Source organism: Hakea prostrata, chromosome 2 (assembly GCF_041222555.1).
Source record: "Hakea prostrata isolate BN-2017 chromosome 2, UWA_Hpros_2, whole genome shotgun sequence".
NCBI classification, from domain to species: Eukaryota; Viridiplantae; Streptophyta; class Magnoliopsida; order Proteales; family Proteaceae; genus Hakea; species Hakea prostrata.
Genome location: NC_142601.1, coordinates 16,513,812 through 16,533,658, shown reverse-complemented (window position 1 = coordinate 16,533,658; position 19,847 = coordinate 16,513,812). Strand labels below are relative to the sequence as shown.

General features: G+C 38.2%; 2 protein-coding genes across 2 annotated transcripts; one reads left to right on the top strand and one right to left on the bottom strand.

Annotated features, from left to right (window-relative positions):
* Positions 1 to 1,860: 1,860 nt before the first annotated feature.
* LOC149023886 (transcription factor DIVARICATA-like) lies at positions 1,861 to 4,840 on the top strand. Its single transcript, XM_089144350.1, has 2 exons — positions 1,861 to 3,393; positions 3,807 to 4,840. Exons 1-2 carry the CDS (start codon positions 2,969 to 2,971, stop codon positions 4,258 to 4,260), a joined length of 879 nt encoding a protein of 292 aa, XP_089000476.1. The 5' UTR covers positions 1,861 to 2,968; the 3' UTR covers positions 4,261 to 4,840.
* A 3,291-nt stretch (positions 4,841 to 8,131) lies between these two features.
* On the bottom strand, positions 8,132 to 19,245 carry LOC149023885 (coronatine-insensitive protein 1-like). The gene is made up of 5 exons (XM_089144349.1): positions 18,937 to 19,245; positions 17,869 to 18,369; positions 11,151 to 11,622; positions 9,310 to 11,051; positions 8,132 to 9,265 (listed from the first exon to the last, which is right to left on the bottom strand). Exons 2-4 carry the CDS (start codon positions 18,354 to 18,356, stop codon positions 10,245 to 10,247), a joined length of 1,767 nt encoding a protein of 588 aa, XP_089000475.1. The 5' UTR covers positions 18,357 to 18,369; positions 18,937 to 19,245; the 3' UTR covers positions 8,132 to 9,265; positions 9,310 to 10,244.
* Positions 19,246 to 19,847: the final 602 nt, after the last annotated feature.

Below are 19,847 nucleotides of genomic sequence, written 5' to 3'. Positions count from 1 at the left end.
AATGGTCCTGTATGTTTGATTTGCCTTAAAATCACGAGAGCGTTGGTGTACGTGCCCAGTAAAGATCTTGAAAAAGAAAATACCGAATGTGAAATGACTGAACATTCTTTTGTTTTTTTTATAACCCATGCGAAATGACTGAACGAGCGAGCCCAAATAAAGAGTAACCGTTAGTCCGTTACCATGTGCATACATAATAATGACCAAAAGGCGCCAACGCACGAACGAGTGAGTGAGAGCACGCGCTCCGCAAAAATCATTTTACTTTAATACGTGAGGACAAAATAGCAGTGGAGCAGTTGGTCACATCAGAGGGAAACCCGTTTCTTTTCTATTGGAGTATGTGAAAACACGTGGGTCCCATCTTCTATTATTTTCTAGCTAAAAAACAAAAGCTTTAGAAAAAAAAAAAAGACAGCGAAATTGAACTCACATGACACTTGGAACGTCCGATGACGTCATCAATACAGTTCGATCGACATAAACGCGCACGGCCAGGTTGGCATTCCAAGCCAGATACACTCGGTCCACTTGTGACAACATGAGTGGATGACCGACCCTGACGTGGCCCCCACCGCCTTACGAACCTAACTTTTATTACGGTTTGTTTGGGTCGGCCATTCCAGACTCTCTCCCTCTCTCTCAACTGCATTCAAAGTGCATAGCATGAACCACAGAACCAATAATAATAAATTTTTAAAAAAACTAATAATAATACTGGTCTCTTAATCAGACGGTCAGGAATCGTTCATCAGTCATTCTCATCCTTTTGTCTTTGACCCTTTGTGTTTGGAACTAGCGTTGGAGGCGTCTCATCTCGTTTATGGGGCCCGTTTGGCTCATCGTGTGGTCAGGTTCTGAGTAACTGGAATTCAATTTAGACAGGTTTTCTATATGGAAAATCGGTCTCGAATCAGTACCTCGTTTTAATTGGATCTTAAATTCACCTTTCTGAATCGGCGGTGATTCATGTTTCGTCTATTTATCTTTTTTCTAAATTTTTATTACTTTATATAGATCTTAGATTCCAAGAAATGAATGGCAGTCATTAGGTTACATGGAAAATTTGACTTTTTTTACAAAAAAAAAAAAAAAAAAAGAAAATTTGACTTTTACTTTATGATACAAGTCCGTGAAGGACAATCTTACTCGCCTCTGTTGTTTTGAGCACATGCTCCATGGTTCTTTGTTGCCCTTTCTTCTATTTTCTTTCTTCTGTTTTGGAGGTGAATACACTGAATCTACGTGTCTTTGTTTTTTTTCTTCTTTTTCTTTCTCATGTTTAATGACGATATTACCCTCTATGCACATGTCGTTTCACCACACTGATAAGCTGGATTAGAGCAGCCACTGCTTTTGCCAGCAATTCTATGTGGATTTTCCCTTAAGAAAAAATTTTAGATTCTTCTTTTGACTTTTACAATGCATTTAGGGTTCTTAACGATTCCATTTTTAGTTCAAGTTGAGATTGCAATTAAACGATTCAGAAGTAGATATTCTCTTGAATGTATGGTAAAAGAATGTGAGATTAATGTAATTTTCTAACAGTGATTAGAATTTTCTCATATCAAGATTAATTCAAAATCAAGAATTCCTATTTGAATGTCATACTTGGCTCTTCTCTAGACGAAATCTTTGAATAAATGATTAATGAGTTATAGGGTTTAGACACGTATAATATTTTAAACTAAAATCACGTAGATCTATGCTGACTCTTCAAATAAAATATTCTACATGAGTGAAGTATAATTCATATGTCAAAAAAAACCTAAAACATGAGTGAAGTATAATTCAGACCCTTAGGTTTTTTTTCCTTTTCTTTTGATAAGAACCCCTAATCCAAACTCTTTGTATCTATCTCCTTTCTCTCATTTCTATTTTAAACATAAAGAAGGAAGCTTTCCACCGTATGAGCTCTGCAGTGCCGCATACCACGGTACTCACCAATCACAATACAACACCATTGACCTCTTCATTTCTCTATATTCTTTCTTTCTCTCTCTCTCTAGCTTCTCCTTTCTCTTGTAGTGTGTGAAGTCTGCAGTGATTTGTGATTGCTGGTCTCTTTCTAAGCTTTCCCTTTCTTTTGTCTGCCTATCCCTGGGATTTCATTGGAGATGAAAGTTCTTTAATTTTAATTTAGATTCATTCCTTCACCGCTAGTTGTTTGCTTTCTTTCTCTTTCCGTTTTTTAGCTCGGGCTCCAAGTAAAGAAGAAGAAAGCAAAAAAAAAAAAAAAAAAAAAAACCAGATCTTTCCCGCCTTTCTTTTCTCTTGCACCTGCTTTGGATTCGTCCGATTCTCTTTGTTTTCTACAGTTATTGCACTTGGATTTTGTTTATTCGGCCTTTTGGAATTGCCCTAGTGTTTTTCATATCTGGGTTTTGATTTTCTCTTCACTATTTTTCTGGGTTTTCCCTATTCTGGGTTACCTTTTTTATACATAGAAAGATAAATTGGAAGTGCTTGTAGTACTGATTATCTTTACCCTCCTCTAAGCTTCTCATGGTGCTGCTTTTTCTGCTCAAATACCAATTTTCTCGAATCTCTTATTTTTCTTTTGAGTGTAAGTGCTATAGATCTGAGAACCACTCTCAGGGTTTATCCTGACTAACAAGATCCCTTTTTATTTCTGGTTTCAATTATTTTTCTTAAAGATTTCAGTTTTTGTCGAATTTCTAAAGTGGACCTTTTTTAGATTCCTTAGGTTATGCTTATATAAAAAGGTATTCGGATTCTCTGCAAATGCTTATTGATTTAATGCGTCTGTTCTCCTCTTAAAACCTCCACCCTGCTACATTTCCTCTCGGGATTGTTCCTCCCCTGCTCTGATATCTCTTTTTCGGGTTTTCATAATCTAAACCATAGGAGAATTCATGGTTTCCCTGGTTTAAATGATGGAGATGTTGACAAGAAAAGGAGGGAACTAAGAGGAGGAGCAGTTGCCCATCAATTGTAACTAGATAAGATGAAGTGGGGGATGGGAATTCTTTCTCCAGACTTCTATTGTACAGACTCAAATTGGATGTTTGAAGAGAGCAGCAACAGCACAGAGTGGACCCAAAAGGAGAATAAGATGTTTGAGAATGCTCTGGCTGTATATGATAAGGAAACACCTGATCGATGGGAGAAAGTTGCAGCCATGATCCCAGGGAAGACTGTCTGGGATGTGATGAAGCAGTACAAGGAACTGGAAGATGATGTCTGCGAGATAGAAGCTGGTCGGATACCAATCCCTGGATATCGTACCTCTACTTTCACATTGGATTGGGAGAACAACACTGGATTTGATGGACTCAAACAAAGCTTTGGTCCTGGTGGAAGGAGGTCTTCCTCTGGTCGCCCTGATCAGGAAAGGAAGAAAGGGGTCCCATGGACTGAAGATGAGCACAGGTAATCAATCTCTTTTGTCCAATTCTTGCAATTCTGTTTTCTTCTTAGATGACTCTGTTCCACCCTTTGAAGAGTTTTAAGTTCCACTTCATATTGTTTTTTCTTCTTTCCAAGTTCAAAGCCTCTTAAATCTGTAGCTTTGAGTGATTTCATCGTGATAGGAAGGTTTGTTGTTGGAAAATCTGATTTTGATAAAGTGACTACAATCAAATTAATAAAGTTTGAACTTTTGGCCTCATTGTTGTGGGTTTCCTGATAAACTCTACAATCTAAACTACATTTTAACTATGAACTTTTGGACTGGAATTGCTAGTATGAACCTTCTAGCATTGAACCTGCTATTTATCTGCCTATTTACATTTCAAATGGGTTTTTTTCGTGTTTTGAATTGACATGATTATTGGGTGATACAGGTTGTTCCTCTTAGGCCTTAAAAAGTATGGCAAAGGGGATTGGAGAAATATATCTCGGAATTTTGTAGTTACAAGGACCCCAACTCAAGTAGCTAGTCATGCACAGAAGTATTTTATAAGACAGCTTTCAGGAGGAAAAGATAAGAGGAGATCCAGCATCCATGATATTACTACGGTTAATATCACAGACAACAACAGACCACCTTCTCCAGAAAACAGACATCCATCTCCAGATCAGCCTGTGTTGCGTCCTCAACAACCCAAAACACTATTTGATTGGAACCAACCCAGTAATGGAGTAGGCATGCTATTCAACTCCACACACGGCAACATGTTCATTCCATCTGCATATGGGATGACACCGTATGGGGTTAAGCTACAAGGGCAAAACCATCATAAAGAGTCTCATCGAGGATCTCATCTTGGGTCTCACAACATGGTGTTCCAGATGTAGTTGTTACTACAACTACAGCTTTATGGATAATGCATCTCTTGGATATTCAGCACAGATAGAGTCCAATGTCATTTTGTTCACTTTGAAGTTCCTTTCTCTGTGTTTTTGTGGTGGGTCATTGTGAATATTTGGGATGTTTTAGTACTTAAAAATGTATTTGATCTTCAGTAAATAGGATCTATATTGTGCACCTGTGTCAAATTTTGAGCTTTGAAATAGAAACAGAGGATCCCAAAATTGGGTTCTGTTTGTATTAAAGTCTAAAATTGAATTTTTGGTGTGTGGGTTGGGAGTTCCTTTTGGTATTTATTTCATTTCGTTGATCAGATCACACTTTCTTATTTGCTTGAATTTGACGGGGGAATACCAAAAATATCTTAAAGAAGTGTTCCTTCAACATCTCTTATAAGGTCATCTACGGTCTCAATTGATCTCTTCACCTTTTCAAAATAAGAGTTGCATATAAAAACATTTGTTAGCTGGTAACTAGCAATAAGCAGTTCTAGTTTTATTGAGTTTACTAAAACCATCAGTGAAATCTAGGCATTCTTGAAGTGCTAAGCTGTTAAGCATCTGTCCATGATTCAGGAGAAGACCATTCAATAATGTCAAAGCCAATATCATTAGTTACCTAGTTCTCATATGAACTAATAATAATCTAATTATGCAAATCATTTAAGTAGAAAGTTACCATTTTTTTTGACTCTGCAGTTCCAAACTTCAAATATCAATACTTTTTGTGATTTTCTACCCCAGCTGGAAAGGCTAAAAACTGATGACTATTACATGATGTGGTTCTACTGAAAGAAAAATCGATCTCGCATTGGATGTGAAAGCTTACGGATAGATACTTGGGGACATTCTTTTTAACGGGTTGTTCTCGAGGACGGGTATTGCGTAGTTGTGTCTGGTAGAGATGTTTGAAGTGTACATTTGGGTAGAGATATCACTTCAAGCTATCTTTCGGCAAAAAGAATCAATTCAGCATTTGGCATTTGGCTGAAATCAACAGTTGGAATCAGTCCTGAAACTTTACATGTATTCAAATATGCTAAAGTAGAACCACTACAATCTGATGGGAGGCCACATTTCATCGGATGTTTGGATCAAGTTGGCCTAGTCACAGAGCACATTCACTTTTCATTTGATTTCCTTTGGTATGAGCTCCTGTTGTTTACCTTTCTGGGCATTTGAAAATCTATACCTGCAATATGGCCTAGTTGACTGAACTTGACCACCAAAACCTTAGTAGTGGCTGAGTCTATCTTCCACTAACTCAAGCATCTCATGCTTGAATCCTTTCTTTTATCTTTTCTGTCTTTGTTGCCTTTCTCCATGAGAAGGACATGCTAGCTTGGTTGGATGAAGATCCTACTTAGATGGTAGAAAACTAATAATCAATAAGTTTAAGAATTTCATATAAAACACATAAAGCTCCAAGTCAGATCACAAGTACAGTTAAATATTTATCCTTAAATCACTTTTTCTTAAACCTTCCCCATGGTTTATCTCTTTAGCTACCAATCCAATTGTTTAAATTGTTGTTGCCATTACACAGGCCCAGCTATGAGCTACCTGTAGCATTACCGACAACCATTGCAACAAAAAAGAAAAAGAAAACCAGTAGAAGTCACTGTTTCTCCAAGCCTAATGGGATTCAAGATACTCTGTTTAGGTAGAAGAAATATCTTATGATTCTATATAATTTTTCTTCTCCTTTTCAGTGCTTCTTAGAGAAAGTGCTGAGGCATTAGTATCAAAATGATTAAATACTAGTTTGTGGGAAGACTAATGTGAGCAGACAATAGAACCATTAACCCAACCATCTTAGAAAGAATTAATGGATAAATAAGCCATAGAGTGATCAAAGTTGATATATCTATGATGTAATGCTGTAGTTTGATACCAAATTTTAGGTACTTGATTAATACATCGAAAATTAACTTGGTTTGTATTTTATTTGTTGTTGTTTAATTTGAAAAATTGCAGCCATGAGTAATGCAATGTGAAAAGGATTATGGAAAAGTGGAAACCAATGTCAGTTGCGTGTGTTAGTTTCTAGGCCCACCGCGAACCCCAAGTTGTAAAGAATTCAAGGTAACATGAGCAATATGATCATTCCATATAAGCTTTTCTTAGGTAAATGACAAAATTACCCACTTTTCTTTTTGAAAAGAGCCTCCTTTTGTCAAGTGCTGCATGGGAAAGCATTTTCCTCACTTTATTCTAATTTTGATCAATAAATCTTTTTTTTGGAATGGAGATGGTGTAGAATGACAGAAGCTTGAATTTGAGATTTCATAGGTCTTATTAAAGTTTTGTTTGATCTTTTCTTTATAATCATAACCGTTAGATCTCAAATATCAGAGAATTCAATTAAATGTTTGGTATTATCACATCAACACAAGCGATTTCAACCATTGTGTAGGGTTGAAATGTTTAGGGTGAAGGGCTACTTGGGTATAATATATGTCTCTTGTGTTTCAAATATTTAAATCATCTTGAGAATTTGAGATGATTGTATACACTATACATAGATAGTTATATTTTCAATCATCTGAATGGACATGACCTTATAAAATATACAATTAGTATACAAAACTTTTTTCTGTCTAAAAAGATATAATTGAAAAAGAAAAGATCTCTTGGGCTGTTTGATATATTATATATTTCTCCCTTTTTTAAGATACTTTTATATTTAAAAATAAAACAATTTTAGACAGAGTATATAAAGGAAAATATTAGTGCCACCCCTTAAATTACCTCTTATGATATTAATGTCACCTTAAAACAAATCATAATATTAGGTGGACCTCCTATTAACAAGCTAATTTTAACATGACCTCCTATTAACAAGCTATTTTTGTTAAAATGAAAAGAATATCTATCATATAGTTAATATGAAGTTTCTATTATATCTTGAAGAAAACTTTGCTTGATACACTTTTGTTTCTTCTATCCAGCGGTTGAAAACTATTGTAAAATGTAAGTCTATATACATTGTCACTAAATAAGGTGATCATACTTTTTTTTTGGATCATATATTGCTTAGGGGGAATTTATTCTTGATGTCATTCAAGGGTCAAATAATTTAAAATCTTTCCATTATTATACAAAATTTAGTTTAACATTCTAATGATATATTTTGATAGTTTAACAAGGGTAAATCAAATTCTCGATCTTCAATATTTGGAAATAAGTGTCTTAAAGATCATGACAGGTGATAATTTCAACCTATCATAATCACAGTCACGAACTTGAAAACTCCATGTGTTATCATGCAAACAGATACTATATCTATTCTATTAGAAATTAATGGTCAACCAACGGGGGTTGGTCCAAGTGGTAAGCAGTTTGGTCCGCTTAAGTAAGGTTCTGGTATCAAAACCTTGTGGATGCAAAAAATCCCCGCTGGGAGACTCCCCCACCACAGATTAGTCAAGGCAAAGCCTTGAAAACCGGAGTTGGCAACTAAAAAAAACAAAAAAAAACTTAATGGTTAAAAAGAGCCATAGACTTGACTTGCATTCTTGCACTCTTACTCTATGCATGTGTTTCATCAGGAATCAATTTTTCCTCCTATTTAAGGATTCACTTCAATGAAAGGAACCAAAATATAGTGCAGTAGTGGAAAAGCCAACTCATTGGTCATCACTTGGCATCAGTAGATCGAAAAAAAAGGACTAAAGAAAAAGAAGAAGAAAAAAAAAAAAAAAACAAAGAAGCTAAAAGACACATATATAGATCCTCTGCGTCCAGCTTTCTGCGTTCAGTTTAGCCAACCGTTGTATGATGACATCTGAACTAGACGCACAAAGAGCTGGACTATCGGATCCTTGTGCATCCAAATGTCATCCATCCAGCAGTTGCACGGTTGGACGCAGAAGACCTGTGGTAGATAATCTATACTGGATGCAGAACCCCAAATTCATGACCTCCAAACATAACATCAGCTATTCCTGAATATGGAGCTTCCCCTATGGCAACAATGGCAAAGCAGAAATTTGAACTGCAAAGGTGGCAGGTGATGGAGATTTCTCATAAATCGATCACTTCTGTTTTGGCTTCTATTGTTTCTTTGATGCATGACAGTATGACACCCAACATGGTATAGAGTCAGGCTAAGAATCACCCAAAGGAGATTTTAAGATAAACAAGACAGGAGACTTCCAAGTTCCAATATCCATTGATCATCTGCATGCCTCCAGGCATTTTAATCTAATGGAAGAAGCTGCTTATTTGGACACTTTCCATTCTTTAGCAGAACCAATGACTTCCGAACTGCTTCCCTGGCCAATTCCTATGCATCTGAAGACTAATAAGAAGATGAGGGAACTCAACAAAGCAATCAAAGAACAGTAAGGATTATAAAAACCGTGGCTACAAACAACAACTCAGTTAATTGTAGGGAGTGGGATTGAAACCCTTCTGCTGTCCTCTCATCCCATGATTATTTTATCTGAACTACAGAGAAGAAATGCTCAGATGTAAACTATAAAAAAAGGGGGGCAAATCCGGTGCCAAAATTTCTGCACAAGCAATTTTTGTTGAGAGGCTATTCCTATGCTCAAATATAAACCATATCATCTTGATCCACATTTGAATTGAAAACTGATGTCCTTCAAGTCGTTTCTGCTGTGCCGTAGTAATGTTACACTCACCCTTTCTATGAGTTTTTCTACAACAATAACACAAGCCTTATCCCAGTTCCCAACTAACTAGTGTTGGATACATGGATCCCTGGCTTCCTATAATCTCTGTTCAAGGTCATACTTGGATACAAGGCCTAAGCTATGCATGTCTCTTCTCACCATTTTCCAAGGTTATCTTAGCTTTGCCCCTAGCTTTTGTAGTTCTTTCAATGTGAATTAAGTAACTCTTCCGTAAGGCACTTTTACACAAAATGACTTCTATATACCTTACCAATTATCAAAGGCTACTCCCAAGCTAGTTCTAATGTAATCATGCATTAACTTTATCCTTTCTAGTTTTGTCACTCATCCACCTCAACATCCTCATTTTATTACACTGAGTTTATCCATATGATGCTTCTTAATAGCATCTTATCAGGAAAAGAATAAACCTTCTTAATAGCCCAACATTCTGTACATACATCATAGTTAGTTTTTCAACAGTCTATGGGTTTTCTATATGGATACAAAAACAATATCATCCTTAATACCAAAATATCCGCTGTTACAAGCAGGGGAAACATGACTCTGCCTAATCTATCTAGTAACTACAAAAAGTGAAATAAAAATTAATTCATGCATGCTTTGAGACTGGCGTAGCCATGATTTGGTGGGTGAAGATTCATGTGAGACAGGGTATACATCAAAATTCCACTCATATAATATAATTTTCTTCATACACAAGGACAGAACTCAAATATGAGAAATCAAATGTACACTGGGAGAGAAGGGTGGAGGGAGATCAAATGACAAGAGAGAGTAGCAAATGTGGGTCTCTATCATCCAACCAAGGAAAGACTCCACAAAGTTGAAACCATAAAGATTAACAGTCCACTCCATACTGATGCTTCTGTTTCATTATCTTGGACTCAAACAAGAAGCTAATATAGGGTCAGTGTCATGCACGGGCTAAGGTTTCTTGAGGTTGCCCAAGGCACTGCTTTAAATGCAAAGGGAGCAAATTGGATTCAATCCCTGTAATTTTCTCAGACTAATTTGTAAGTTCCAGCAGTTAGCTTCAACTGAAGACATCTTGAATCAACCAACACTGGAAAAGGAGGAGGCCTGAGAGAAGTGGCTTCACAGGACAAGAATTTCTGGACGTATTTCACATGATGGCCAGCTCTTTCAGACTATGATATAACATAAATATATTGCAGAATGGCTCTGAAAGGACTCAAAACACAAATAAGGGGGAGATCTGTGGACAGGGCAACTTAAATGCCCTTGCAGAAAGTACAAGAGACAATCTGGAGAGGATACGTACAGTTTCATGAATTTTTCAAGAATTTATCATGGCGGCGGCTGCAGTGGGATGACAGTTTCTGGACAATCATTTCTTTGTCCAACAAGGGAGTAGTAAGCAAGAATTTGGGCTGGATGCTCCGCAACTATATCATTCCCCTGTTCATCTTTTGAAACAAAATGCCTTGAAGGAATTAATTCAATGTTCCAGAAGGGGCGAACCATGGCTAATAGGTCACTACCTGTTGCAGATGCACGATATCCTTGCACCCACAAATATCTCAGTGACCTTAGCTGTGTTGCAGCAATAGCCAGTGCACGTTCACTGAAGCAACAACCTCTCATTTCAAGTTTCTGAAGTTTAGGGCAGCCTTTTGAGAGCTCCAAAAGCCCTCCATCAGACTCTCCCACAAGACCCAGAAGCATCCACCTCACATTTTGGCTGTACTGCCCTACATAACCGAGACCTACATTCGTCAAGCCACCAGCTCGTAGATAGAGAGCAAACCTCCTAAGCTTCTCACAACCTCTCAATAGGGCTCGAACACCATTGTCAAGTGGCAAATCTGTGATCCTCTCTGCATGCTCAAGCAACACCAAACGGAAATCTGAGAGGTTTTTGCAGCATGTGCCAAACGATTCCAATGAAGCATTGTTTATATCAGACACATAAACAGCCAAGTATTCAAGCTTAGTGCAGCCTTGTGCTAAAGCAGATAACCCTGTGTGTGAAACTTGACCTTGTTCATCCTCCATTCCCTGTTCATCTTCACCTCTCTCAATTCTAAGCCTTTTTAATTTCTTGCAACTCTGAGCTAGAACTTCTAACCCTCTGTCTCCAATGACATTTCTTGCCTGCTTATAAGAAAGAAGAGACCAAGCTCCTTGGTTAACTTTCCAAGAAAATGCAATGATAGATATGCTGAAAGGACAAAAATAGTTTCTAGATAATACCTCGAGAATTTCTAAATTGGAGCATTGCTGAATCAACTGACAGTGGTCCTCTGTATCAAGCATGACATACAGGAGATCCAGCTTCTTGAGTTGGGATGCAAACCGGAATATTATGGGCATCTCATTCCTACCCATGTAGCTTAGGCCTAAGCGACATAATTTTGGAGGGAACGAGACAACAGCATAGTCTTCTGCTTGCTTATTGAATGAACCCCCACCAAATTCTTCTAATGAGGTTGCAGCACGCAAGAAACCCACTAGATCCAAGATCTCACAATCACTGATTTTTAAAGAGACCAAGGAGCGGCAGTTTATAGCTATCAATTCAAGGTCCCTGATACTGATTTCACTAAGATCTGTAATATAAAAGTTCAAGTTCTCGAGAACTGTGTTTTTCATAGCAAGCTCATGGAGCCATTGACCATCTCTCTCCTCTATGCAGCTCTCCTCCAAAAACAGTGTCCGTAGGGATCTGAAAATGAAAAAGGAGTGATTATTTTATTCATGCAGATGGCAGTGGATAATGCAAGGACCAATATGAGTTGATGAAGCTTTATAAAAGGAAGAACAAGAAACTCAAGAGAAAGAGCGCGATGGTAGTGCAAACCATGTTCAAAACAGATCAAAATTAGGAAATCATACTGTGAAGTGGAAGCTAAAACTGGAAAATTTTAATGGTTGACATGCATGGTGAAAAGATTTTCCTGTGGTGAACCAATATATAGTATGGACAGTAGCCTGCAACTCCTCATGATTCTACCATAAGATGTGATCAATCAGATTACCTATGAATCCAGTTCTATTCAAATTATATGATATTCATTTTAAAAGTTGAGAAATTCATTGAAAAGAACTCATTAAAAGAGTCCTCCGCTCCAGGCACATAATTTTTCAAAATGAATGCACCATTCCTACTAAATGGGATCAATCAAAATATTTTGGAGCATATTATAAACAATCAAATAAAAATATAAATTGTAGAATATATTAGGTTGATCAAGAATTGTAATGGTGCACACCCCCTCCCCCCACAAAAAAGAGAGAGAGAAAAAAAAAACCCTGTCCCACATGTTCTCACAAACTGAAAATCAAGCCCAAGCCTAGAATGAATCAGGCCGGTCAAGCTCCGGCTTTTTAGGTGTAAGTTGTGACCCTAAACAGGCAAAGGAACAAAAAACAAACAAAATAAACAAATATAAACAACTGGAAATAATAACAAGCATGCAATGACCTAAAAAATTGCAGTGCAAGGTGCACATAAACTCCTTGTAGGTCCCACTTCCACTTTGCAACCAGATGCTGTAGTTCCTTGATACCATAAACCCAAATACAGTTGTTTCTCTTCATAAATATTACTCTATTTTCAGCTCCACCTCCCAACTCTTTTTGGTTTCCAGGGAGCCCAAGATATAGAAGAATAAGAACTTCAAAGTCAGAATTGATCCAAATACTGCAGTTACCTGAGAGATAACTTACCCTAATTCCAGGCAGTCACAAATACACATACCTGGATTATAAGCAACTGAGTGGTCAAAGTTGAAGAGGCAGAAAACTTTTTATTTTTTCACTTCAGATTGTATGAACTATTGAATTTATTTTAAAAGAAAAGGGCTAGGTTTCAAGCCAAGGTGACGTTTAGCTCAAAAATGGAAGATTTAAAATAAAGAATATCATACTTATCAAAAATATAAATGCTTGGTTACAGGCAAACATTGTAGTGCTTGCCACACTTCCTGCTCGCAACTTGTGAGGAAGTGATACCAGGCAGATAGTGCTAGTTTGATGATGATTGAGTAAACATTGCTTCTTCAGTCCAAAGTCAAAACTAAGGGAACCAAATGGAACAAGAAAAGTCACATAACTAAGATAGCCAAGATTATCACCAGACAAGTTCAGTTCCAAGCAACACTACAAGATACACTACATTAAGGCCAAAGCATATCAATTGGGGGGGGGGGGGGGGGGAGAAGAAAAGAAATAAAGAAATAAACCAGCAGGTAATGGCCCTCCAGCAATAATGAGGGCTGGACACAGGCCCAGGTTCTATAGCTGAAAACAATACAACTGTATAAGAAGCTATAGAGATGGTCAATAAGATGTTGATATGAATGGAAATTATGTGAATAATGGAAGACAATAAAGTGAATTACTGCAGACAAACGAGCCACTCTATTTTGAAATGAATCGTATTCTCCAGTTGATAAGAGAAATAATTGCATAAAGAAATTGAACACAAAACCAAACCACAGCAGTTGAATAATGTCAGAAAATCATAAAAGCAAAGTTGGATGGCTAGGGATTAGAAGAACAGAAAGAAGATTCAGGTCTGTCTGACCTCAACTGTGAGGAGGATACCCATTCTCTAAGCCTAAATAGATTTTATAACAGAAAAAAAAAAAAAAAAAAAAAAGCCTGACTACATAGTTCACTATGGCCCACAGCCAAGGCTATTCAGGTCCATTCCTATTCTAAATCAAAAAAAGTCCTGCACACCAACATCATGAGTCTGAAGTAAGACAGGCTTTCCTGTGCTTGTATTTGCATCGTGGTTTATGCGGATGCTCCTCTTCATCAATCATCATCTTGGGAGAATGTGGTTTCAGCTTTACCCAAGATGTGAAATCTGACTGGAAACCCCCACACTATAGTTCCTGCAACCTCTTCAGCCATCACTCTTGTGCTACAGTGAATGCAAGAATGAATCCAGATGACACAGCTCCTCCATCCAACCAACTCCTTGTTCCTGCTGTCACTTCTGCTCCTGTCTTGGCACATGCTGATGAAATTAGTGTTCCATAAACCCCCCCCCCCCCAAAGAAAAAAACTCATGTACCTTCAAGGGGAAGGACATTGATCCCTCACCACGGAGAAATAGAATGTCCCAGAAGCAGAAACCTGTTCCCACAGGAAATCACTCCAGCAAACCCTCTAAACCCAGGCCTGCAGAATGGCTTTTCCCTTTGGCAGTCAAACTCTGTCAAGACCCCATGCATCTCACACTGCCCCTCTCGCACCTGCTTCCTCTTCCGATGACCCTGACAGAACTGCTCTGTGATCCTTGTTTGATGCCTCTCCTGCAGACCCTGCTCAAAATTCCCCTGCTGCCATTCCTGCCTTGACCAATTCAATTGAAGCAATTGCAGTCTCCTCCAACCAAGAGCATGTAACCATATCCAATACTCAGGATTCTGCAATCGCCAATTTGTGCTATTCCAGCTTGGCCATTGACGGATTCATGCCTTCCCCTTCCATTCTTGGGCCTGGTCCTCGATGCCTGAGCATTCTTACTCCTGTCATCAAACACCTACAGATCTCTCAATTTCCTTCTTCTCTGTCTCTTAACCAGCCTACCTCCGACCTGCAGAACCTCCCTCCTCTTTCTCTTCTTTGCTTGATCCCCCTGCCTCGATCGAGGACCCTCCTAACCCACCTCATCTTCTTTCCTCTTTTCCCCCTCCCCTGCTTTGCACAGAAAGGATTCCCTCCTTATCCCCAGTTTCCATTCTTCACTCTTGCTCATCTCTCCTGGGCCCCCCAGTGCCGGGCCCTTTGCTCTTCCCCCCTGTTGCCCTCTCTCCCCTTTGGTCCTCTCAGGCCCAGTCAGTGGCCTTTGCACCTCTTCCACTGGGCCTGACCCAGTGCCAAAGTCTCACATAAAAAGAAGGGAAAAAATCTTGTGGCCTTGGCCATTTATTCTTTTTTAATTTTGCTGTTTAGCTAGGTACTTTTGCTGGCTTTGTATAGGCTCTGCCCTTGCATTCACTTGTATCTCCTTCCCCCTCCCCCTTATTTTCTTTGGTAATGAATTCTCATTCATCCAACAAAAAACAAGAAGTCTTGCTCACACTTTCAAACTGTTAGTTATCCAAAACTTAAATGCAAAGGAAAAATAAAAGCAGAAATTAAGTCCTTCAACTAAGATCAAGCCATAAACTGATTAGGAATGAAAAAACTATTTTGATCTGTACGTCAGATGTGACTCCAAATCCTGATCTCAGGAACACTTCACATGAATCCCAGAAACAGAATATAAACCCTAGATTCTCCATAATGTTTACACTATACCAGTCACACCAGTAAACTTAGAAAATTCAATACTCTCCCCAGCCAAACCTTAGGAAGTCCTGTTTTACGGCTTAATCTCACTGAACTTGACTGACTTTGACCTATTTTATCTCTTCAGTCCAGTGCTAAAATCTTGCTAAAATCTAACAGTTCTACTGGAATGGCACAACTTTTATTTCTTTGAATTGGAGTCATGGTTACCATCTTCCAAGTCAGGGAAAATCAGGCAAACCCTCAAAATCAGGCAGTCACTTCATAGTATGTTATTATGTAGGGGCATAGATTGCCAATGATACATCCACTGAGTGAAATGCTTAACATCCAGAGATAACCAAAGCATCTGAAACCAGCAACTTACAGATGCACTGCAAAAGAAAGACTAAATGAATGGTTGGCAAGACTCACAATTGGATCTTGACAATGGAACAGCAAGACACTATCATGTTTACTGTTGTAGATGGTCTTTAACAAGGAATCTAGAATTAAAAGCAGGACCTTCAAATGAAGATAGTAAGGCCTTTCTTTCCTAGCAAGAGCAGTACTTCTAAACTGCAGCCTTCTGTCAAGAAGATAATACCGGAGCCTTCCCCCACGAAAACAAACCTACCTCCCAAAAACACACACATACAGATCCAAATTACGAGGAAAGCAGGCATGACAACTAACAAGAAAATAAAAAAGAAGATCAGGATAACTAAAAAAGGGTGTACCCACCGTATGAGGTCCCCACCACTGCAGGGTGAGAGGGTTTTTGTGTCAGCCTTACCCCCACGTGGGAAGCTGTTTCATAGACTTAAAACTGTGACGATGGAGCAACCTTACCCTGGCACCAAGGTCCACCTTCAACAAGATAACTATAATTCATAATTATCATTAATAGAATTTCCTGTAGTTCTTCAAAATTTGAGGGAGAATCTAACACAAGCAAGTTCCTGAATGGTCAACAACTATCGTATTAGTCTCAGTCAACATCTTCACCACCATCTGCAAGACGAGATTCTCATTTTCCACTCTAACAATGAGTGGCAAAGAGATTTTTGCATTGAGAAAATAAACTTTAATCTTGAAACCATGGTATTTATGTTAGATTAGGCCATGATACCAAGTTGAAACAGCCAGCCAACCTAGATTCCATATTATTAGGAATAAAAAGTCAATCAACTGTTCTGTAGGACCCAAATCTGAACTATCAAACCAGAATTGAAAGAGGCTTGCTGGATTGCTCCATGCATTGTGGAAACAAAGGAGATAACAGATAAGGGTTGCTATAGGACTGAACAGTACTCCTGCTCAATAACCAAAGAGAAGGAAGAAAGAGAGAGAACTGGACAGAGGATATGAGAGATAAAAGAGCAAACCTTCTTGGCTACACCAATTTGAATCCAGATTGGGTATCATTATGGGATAGGTGACTTATGTATAAGAAAATGAAGCCTAAGGTCCTAAGTATTCCTGACAAGGACTATTCAATGACTGAATTAAGTCAACTACATTACCTAATGAACTCAACTACTAATCAAATATCTGTTTTCATATGACCCTTTACACCCTCAAATTTGGGCTATATAATTCAGTCTATCACGTAGATAGCCCAAGTAGTTGAAAATCTCTGCCAATAAATATTAAAGTAGGACCACTTTTTGGATTGGATTTTCACTAAAGATACAAGGACGCAATGGCACAGACGATAGAGTACTTGAATGAACTTGAGGCTGTAACTTAACTGTGGCTAATCCTCAAAGTGTACAACAAAGCCACGGGTCAGTTGGCCAAAACCAACTCTCCACATGGCTCAAAATGGCAGACCATTCAGATACGATTATTTGAACAGGTTCTAAAAACAAACTTTTCATTTTCAGTACATGCAAAATTTCTTGTGATTCAGCAGGTTTTTGATATACACATGTTTCAGGGATTTACATTGAGGGGGGAAAATTGAAGAGATGGTTAGGAATTGATATAAAATTAATTTGATTAAAAGCAAGAAGCACAAACTTCAGAAGTTTCATCGCAGCATCTAGTGAAAGTAGAAATCGCATACTGTTTTGATAGAATAACACCAAGTATGTAAATCACCACGGTGCCATGGTCTGTCAACCATAGCCAAGAATTTCAGACTGGCAGAAAGAGTCACATTTTCTCAGGAGTTATATGATTTAGGAAGAAAGAGGACATGTTATAGAACTAAATAACAGCCATATTTCATCGTTTCCAGAAACTATGACCTTCAGCTGACAAGAGATGAAACTTTTTGAACCTCGACCCTTTAAAGCAACCAGACTCAACCAATAAGATCCTCATTAAACATTGCATTGTCATGGAAACCATCCATGGAAATTGAATGGCACTATCAAGCCAGAGTCTGTACTCCAGCATTGAATTGTTATGGAAACCACTCACAGTTAATTCATACACAGTACAATCTTTTAGTTTAACTCGGATGTTTACTTTTGAAACCATGAAATTAGCAATACGGCGTGTTTGAAAGGAGTCCTCATAGTTTCTCCCAGATTTCTTTAATTCAGAAGCATCTATTTCCAAAATTAACTTATGCAAGAAGACGCCCACTAGAATTAAAGTGTAGAAAGATAAGTAAGATAAGAAGGATTATAAGGGGGGATTAATGATAAAGCTACCACAGGAGTAAAAGCACCTGCAACGGCGTGCAACATGCAAAAGGCCATCTGTTGAAAATCCAGAACACTTATCAAGTTTGAGCACCTGGAGCATGTTACCACGGGATTCAGCAAGAAGCTTAAGATCGGTGTCCGTAACAATCATTCGCCGGAAATGAAGTGACTTCAAGCAATTAAAACTCCTTGCAATTTCTATGATCCAAGGACGAGCATATCCTCCCCAATCTTCAGGTATAAGATTAAACATTGCACCTCTCGGTTTTCCCTTCAGTATGAGTGACTCAAGACGCTGAAACCTTCTTTTGAGAAGCTCTGGGCTTGCTGTATAACAATGAGCTATAGTAATATGCTTCCGTGTCAACGCATCGATCTCACACCATTTACGGCAAACCAGAGACACAGCATCGCGGTCCCGAGGATCGTTGATGTATGCCATAACCCTTTCTAAGGCCACATCCGATACTCCAAAACTCATCGTTCTTCTATAATTTCTTCTGTCCTCCATGGCTTCAAGCTTCCTGCAAATTGATGCGCCACGCCGTGCCGGAAAAGAGGAATTTCGAGAAAGAAAATTGAAAGCAAAGAATGTCGAATTAGTCTGGCTTTATAAAAAGCCAGTTTATAGTAAACAAATTCAAATTCTGCAATAAATAATATCCTAGTAAAACGAAAATTACCTGTTGACCTAAAAAAACAAGAAAAACATTACTGCAACAATCCAGAACCGACCTTCAACTCATTTATTCCCTCACATGGTTTAGTAGCAGTTAACGGAAGAAAAGTACAACATATTTGTTTCTATAAGTGAACTGTAAAGAAGCCTAAATTATTTTTTTTCGGAAAAAAAGATTCACTTCAATTCAGCTGCTAGCCTTAAACAAATAACAAATCCATATTCTACGGAGTTGCCAATTATTCATCGAGAGTTAACTCTGCATCTGACTTGCAACTATCCAGCAGGATAGGTTGTTAGAAGTAAATTAAAAAGCCTCTATAACACCATAGCAATCCAACACGTAACACAATCTGCAACCAGAAAATACTTAAATCAAGCTCAGAATCACGTTTTTTGAAGCAACAATTACCTCGAGGACAGAAGCTAAACCAAGATAGTAAATCAGTGGCAGTAGGAACTGTTCAGATCTACCGATCCACCAATAAATTAAGAAACTGAAACTTCGGCATCTGCCATTAATGGACTTCAATGCATCATAACTTGGAATCGAAGACAAAACGAAAAGAGTTATCAGATCCTGAAACCAGATCTATCTCCTACTCTAACTAACCGACCTCGTTATTCTATCTCAAGCCCAACACAACAAGGATTTGCGCAAGGTTTTAGATTCTTGGCCATGTTAGCTCCACCACTTCCTTCTCCACAGTCGCTGGCTGATAATTACTTGATTATTTTTTTATTATTAAAAAAACAAAAATCTTATATTTCTTAGTGATAACTACCACGAACGGTCAAGAATCCACTTGCAGTTTTTTCAATTGAGTGGGGCCCACCCTTAATAATGGTGCCTAAATGCTAACTGCAGGGAATCTTAACCGTTAAACGCGATCAAAGAAGAGAGTCTAGTCTACCGTGGTGTTTCAAAACATACGTCAAAGGTGACGTGTAAATTAAGTAATTAAAATGATTTTTGGAGAAATACAAGAAATCCACATCATCATGTTCCACACTTGCGTTACAGCTGTCCACTTAAAACTGTCAAGGATCAGATGATGACTGCAGAGGAAGCAGGGGGCCAACCAATTGGAACAAATCGTTTTCAAGCTTTGTCGAGGAAGATGCTTTTTTCTTCTGCTTCATTGGTGGCTTGATGTGATTGTTCACATGGATTCTGCACCGTTCGTTGTGCTCGAGACACTTAAAGAGATAATAAGGGAAGTGGCACACGTACAAGCACAAAGAATCTTCTGGTGACCCCTTTGTCCATATCCAACCGAGATGTCCTGTTTTTATTTCTTAAAAAAAAAATCCTGTTAAAAT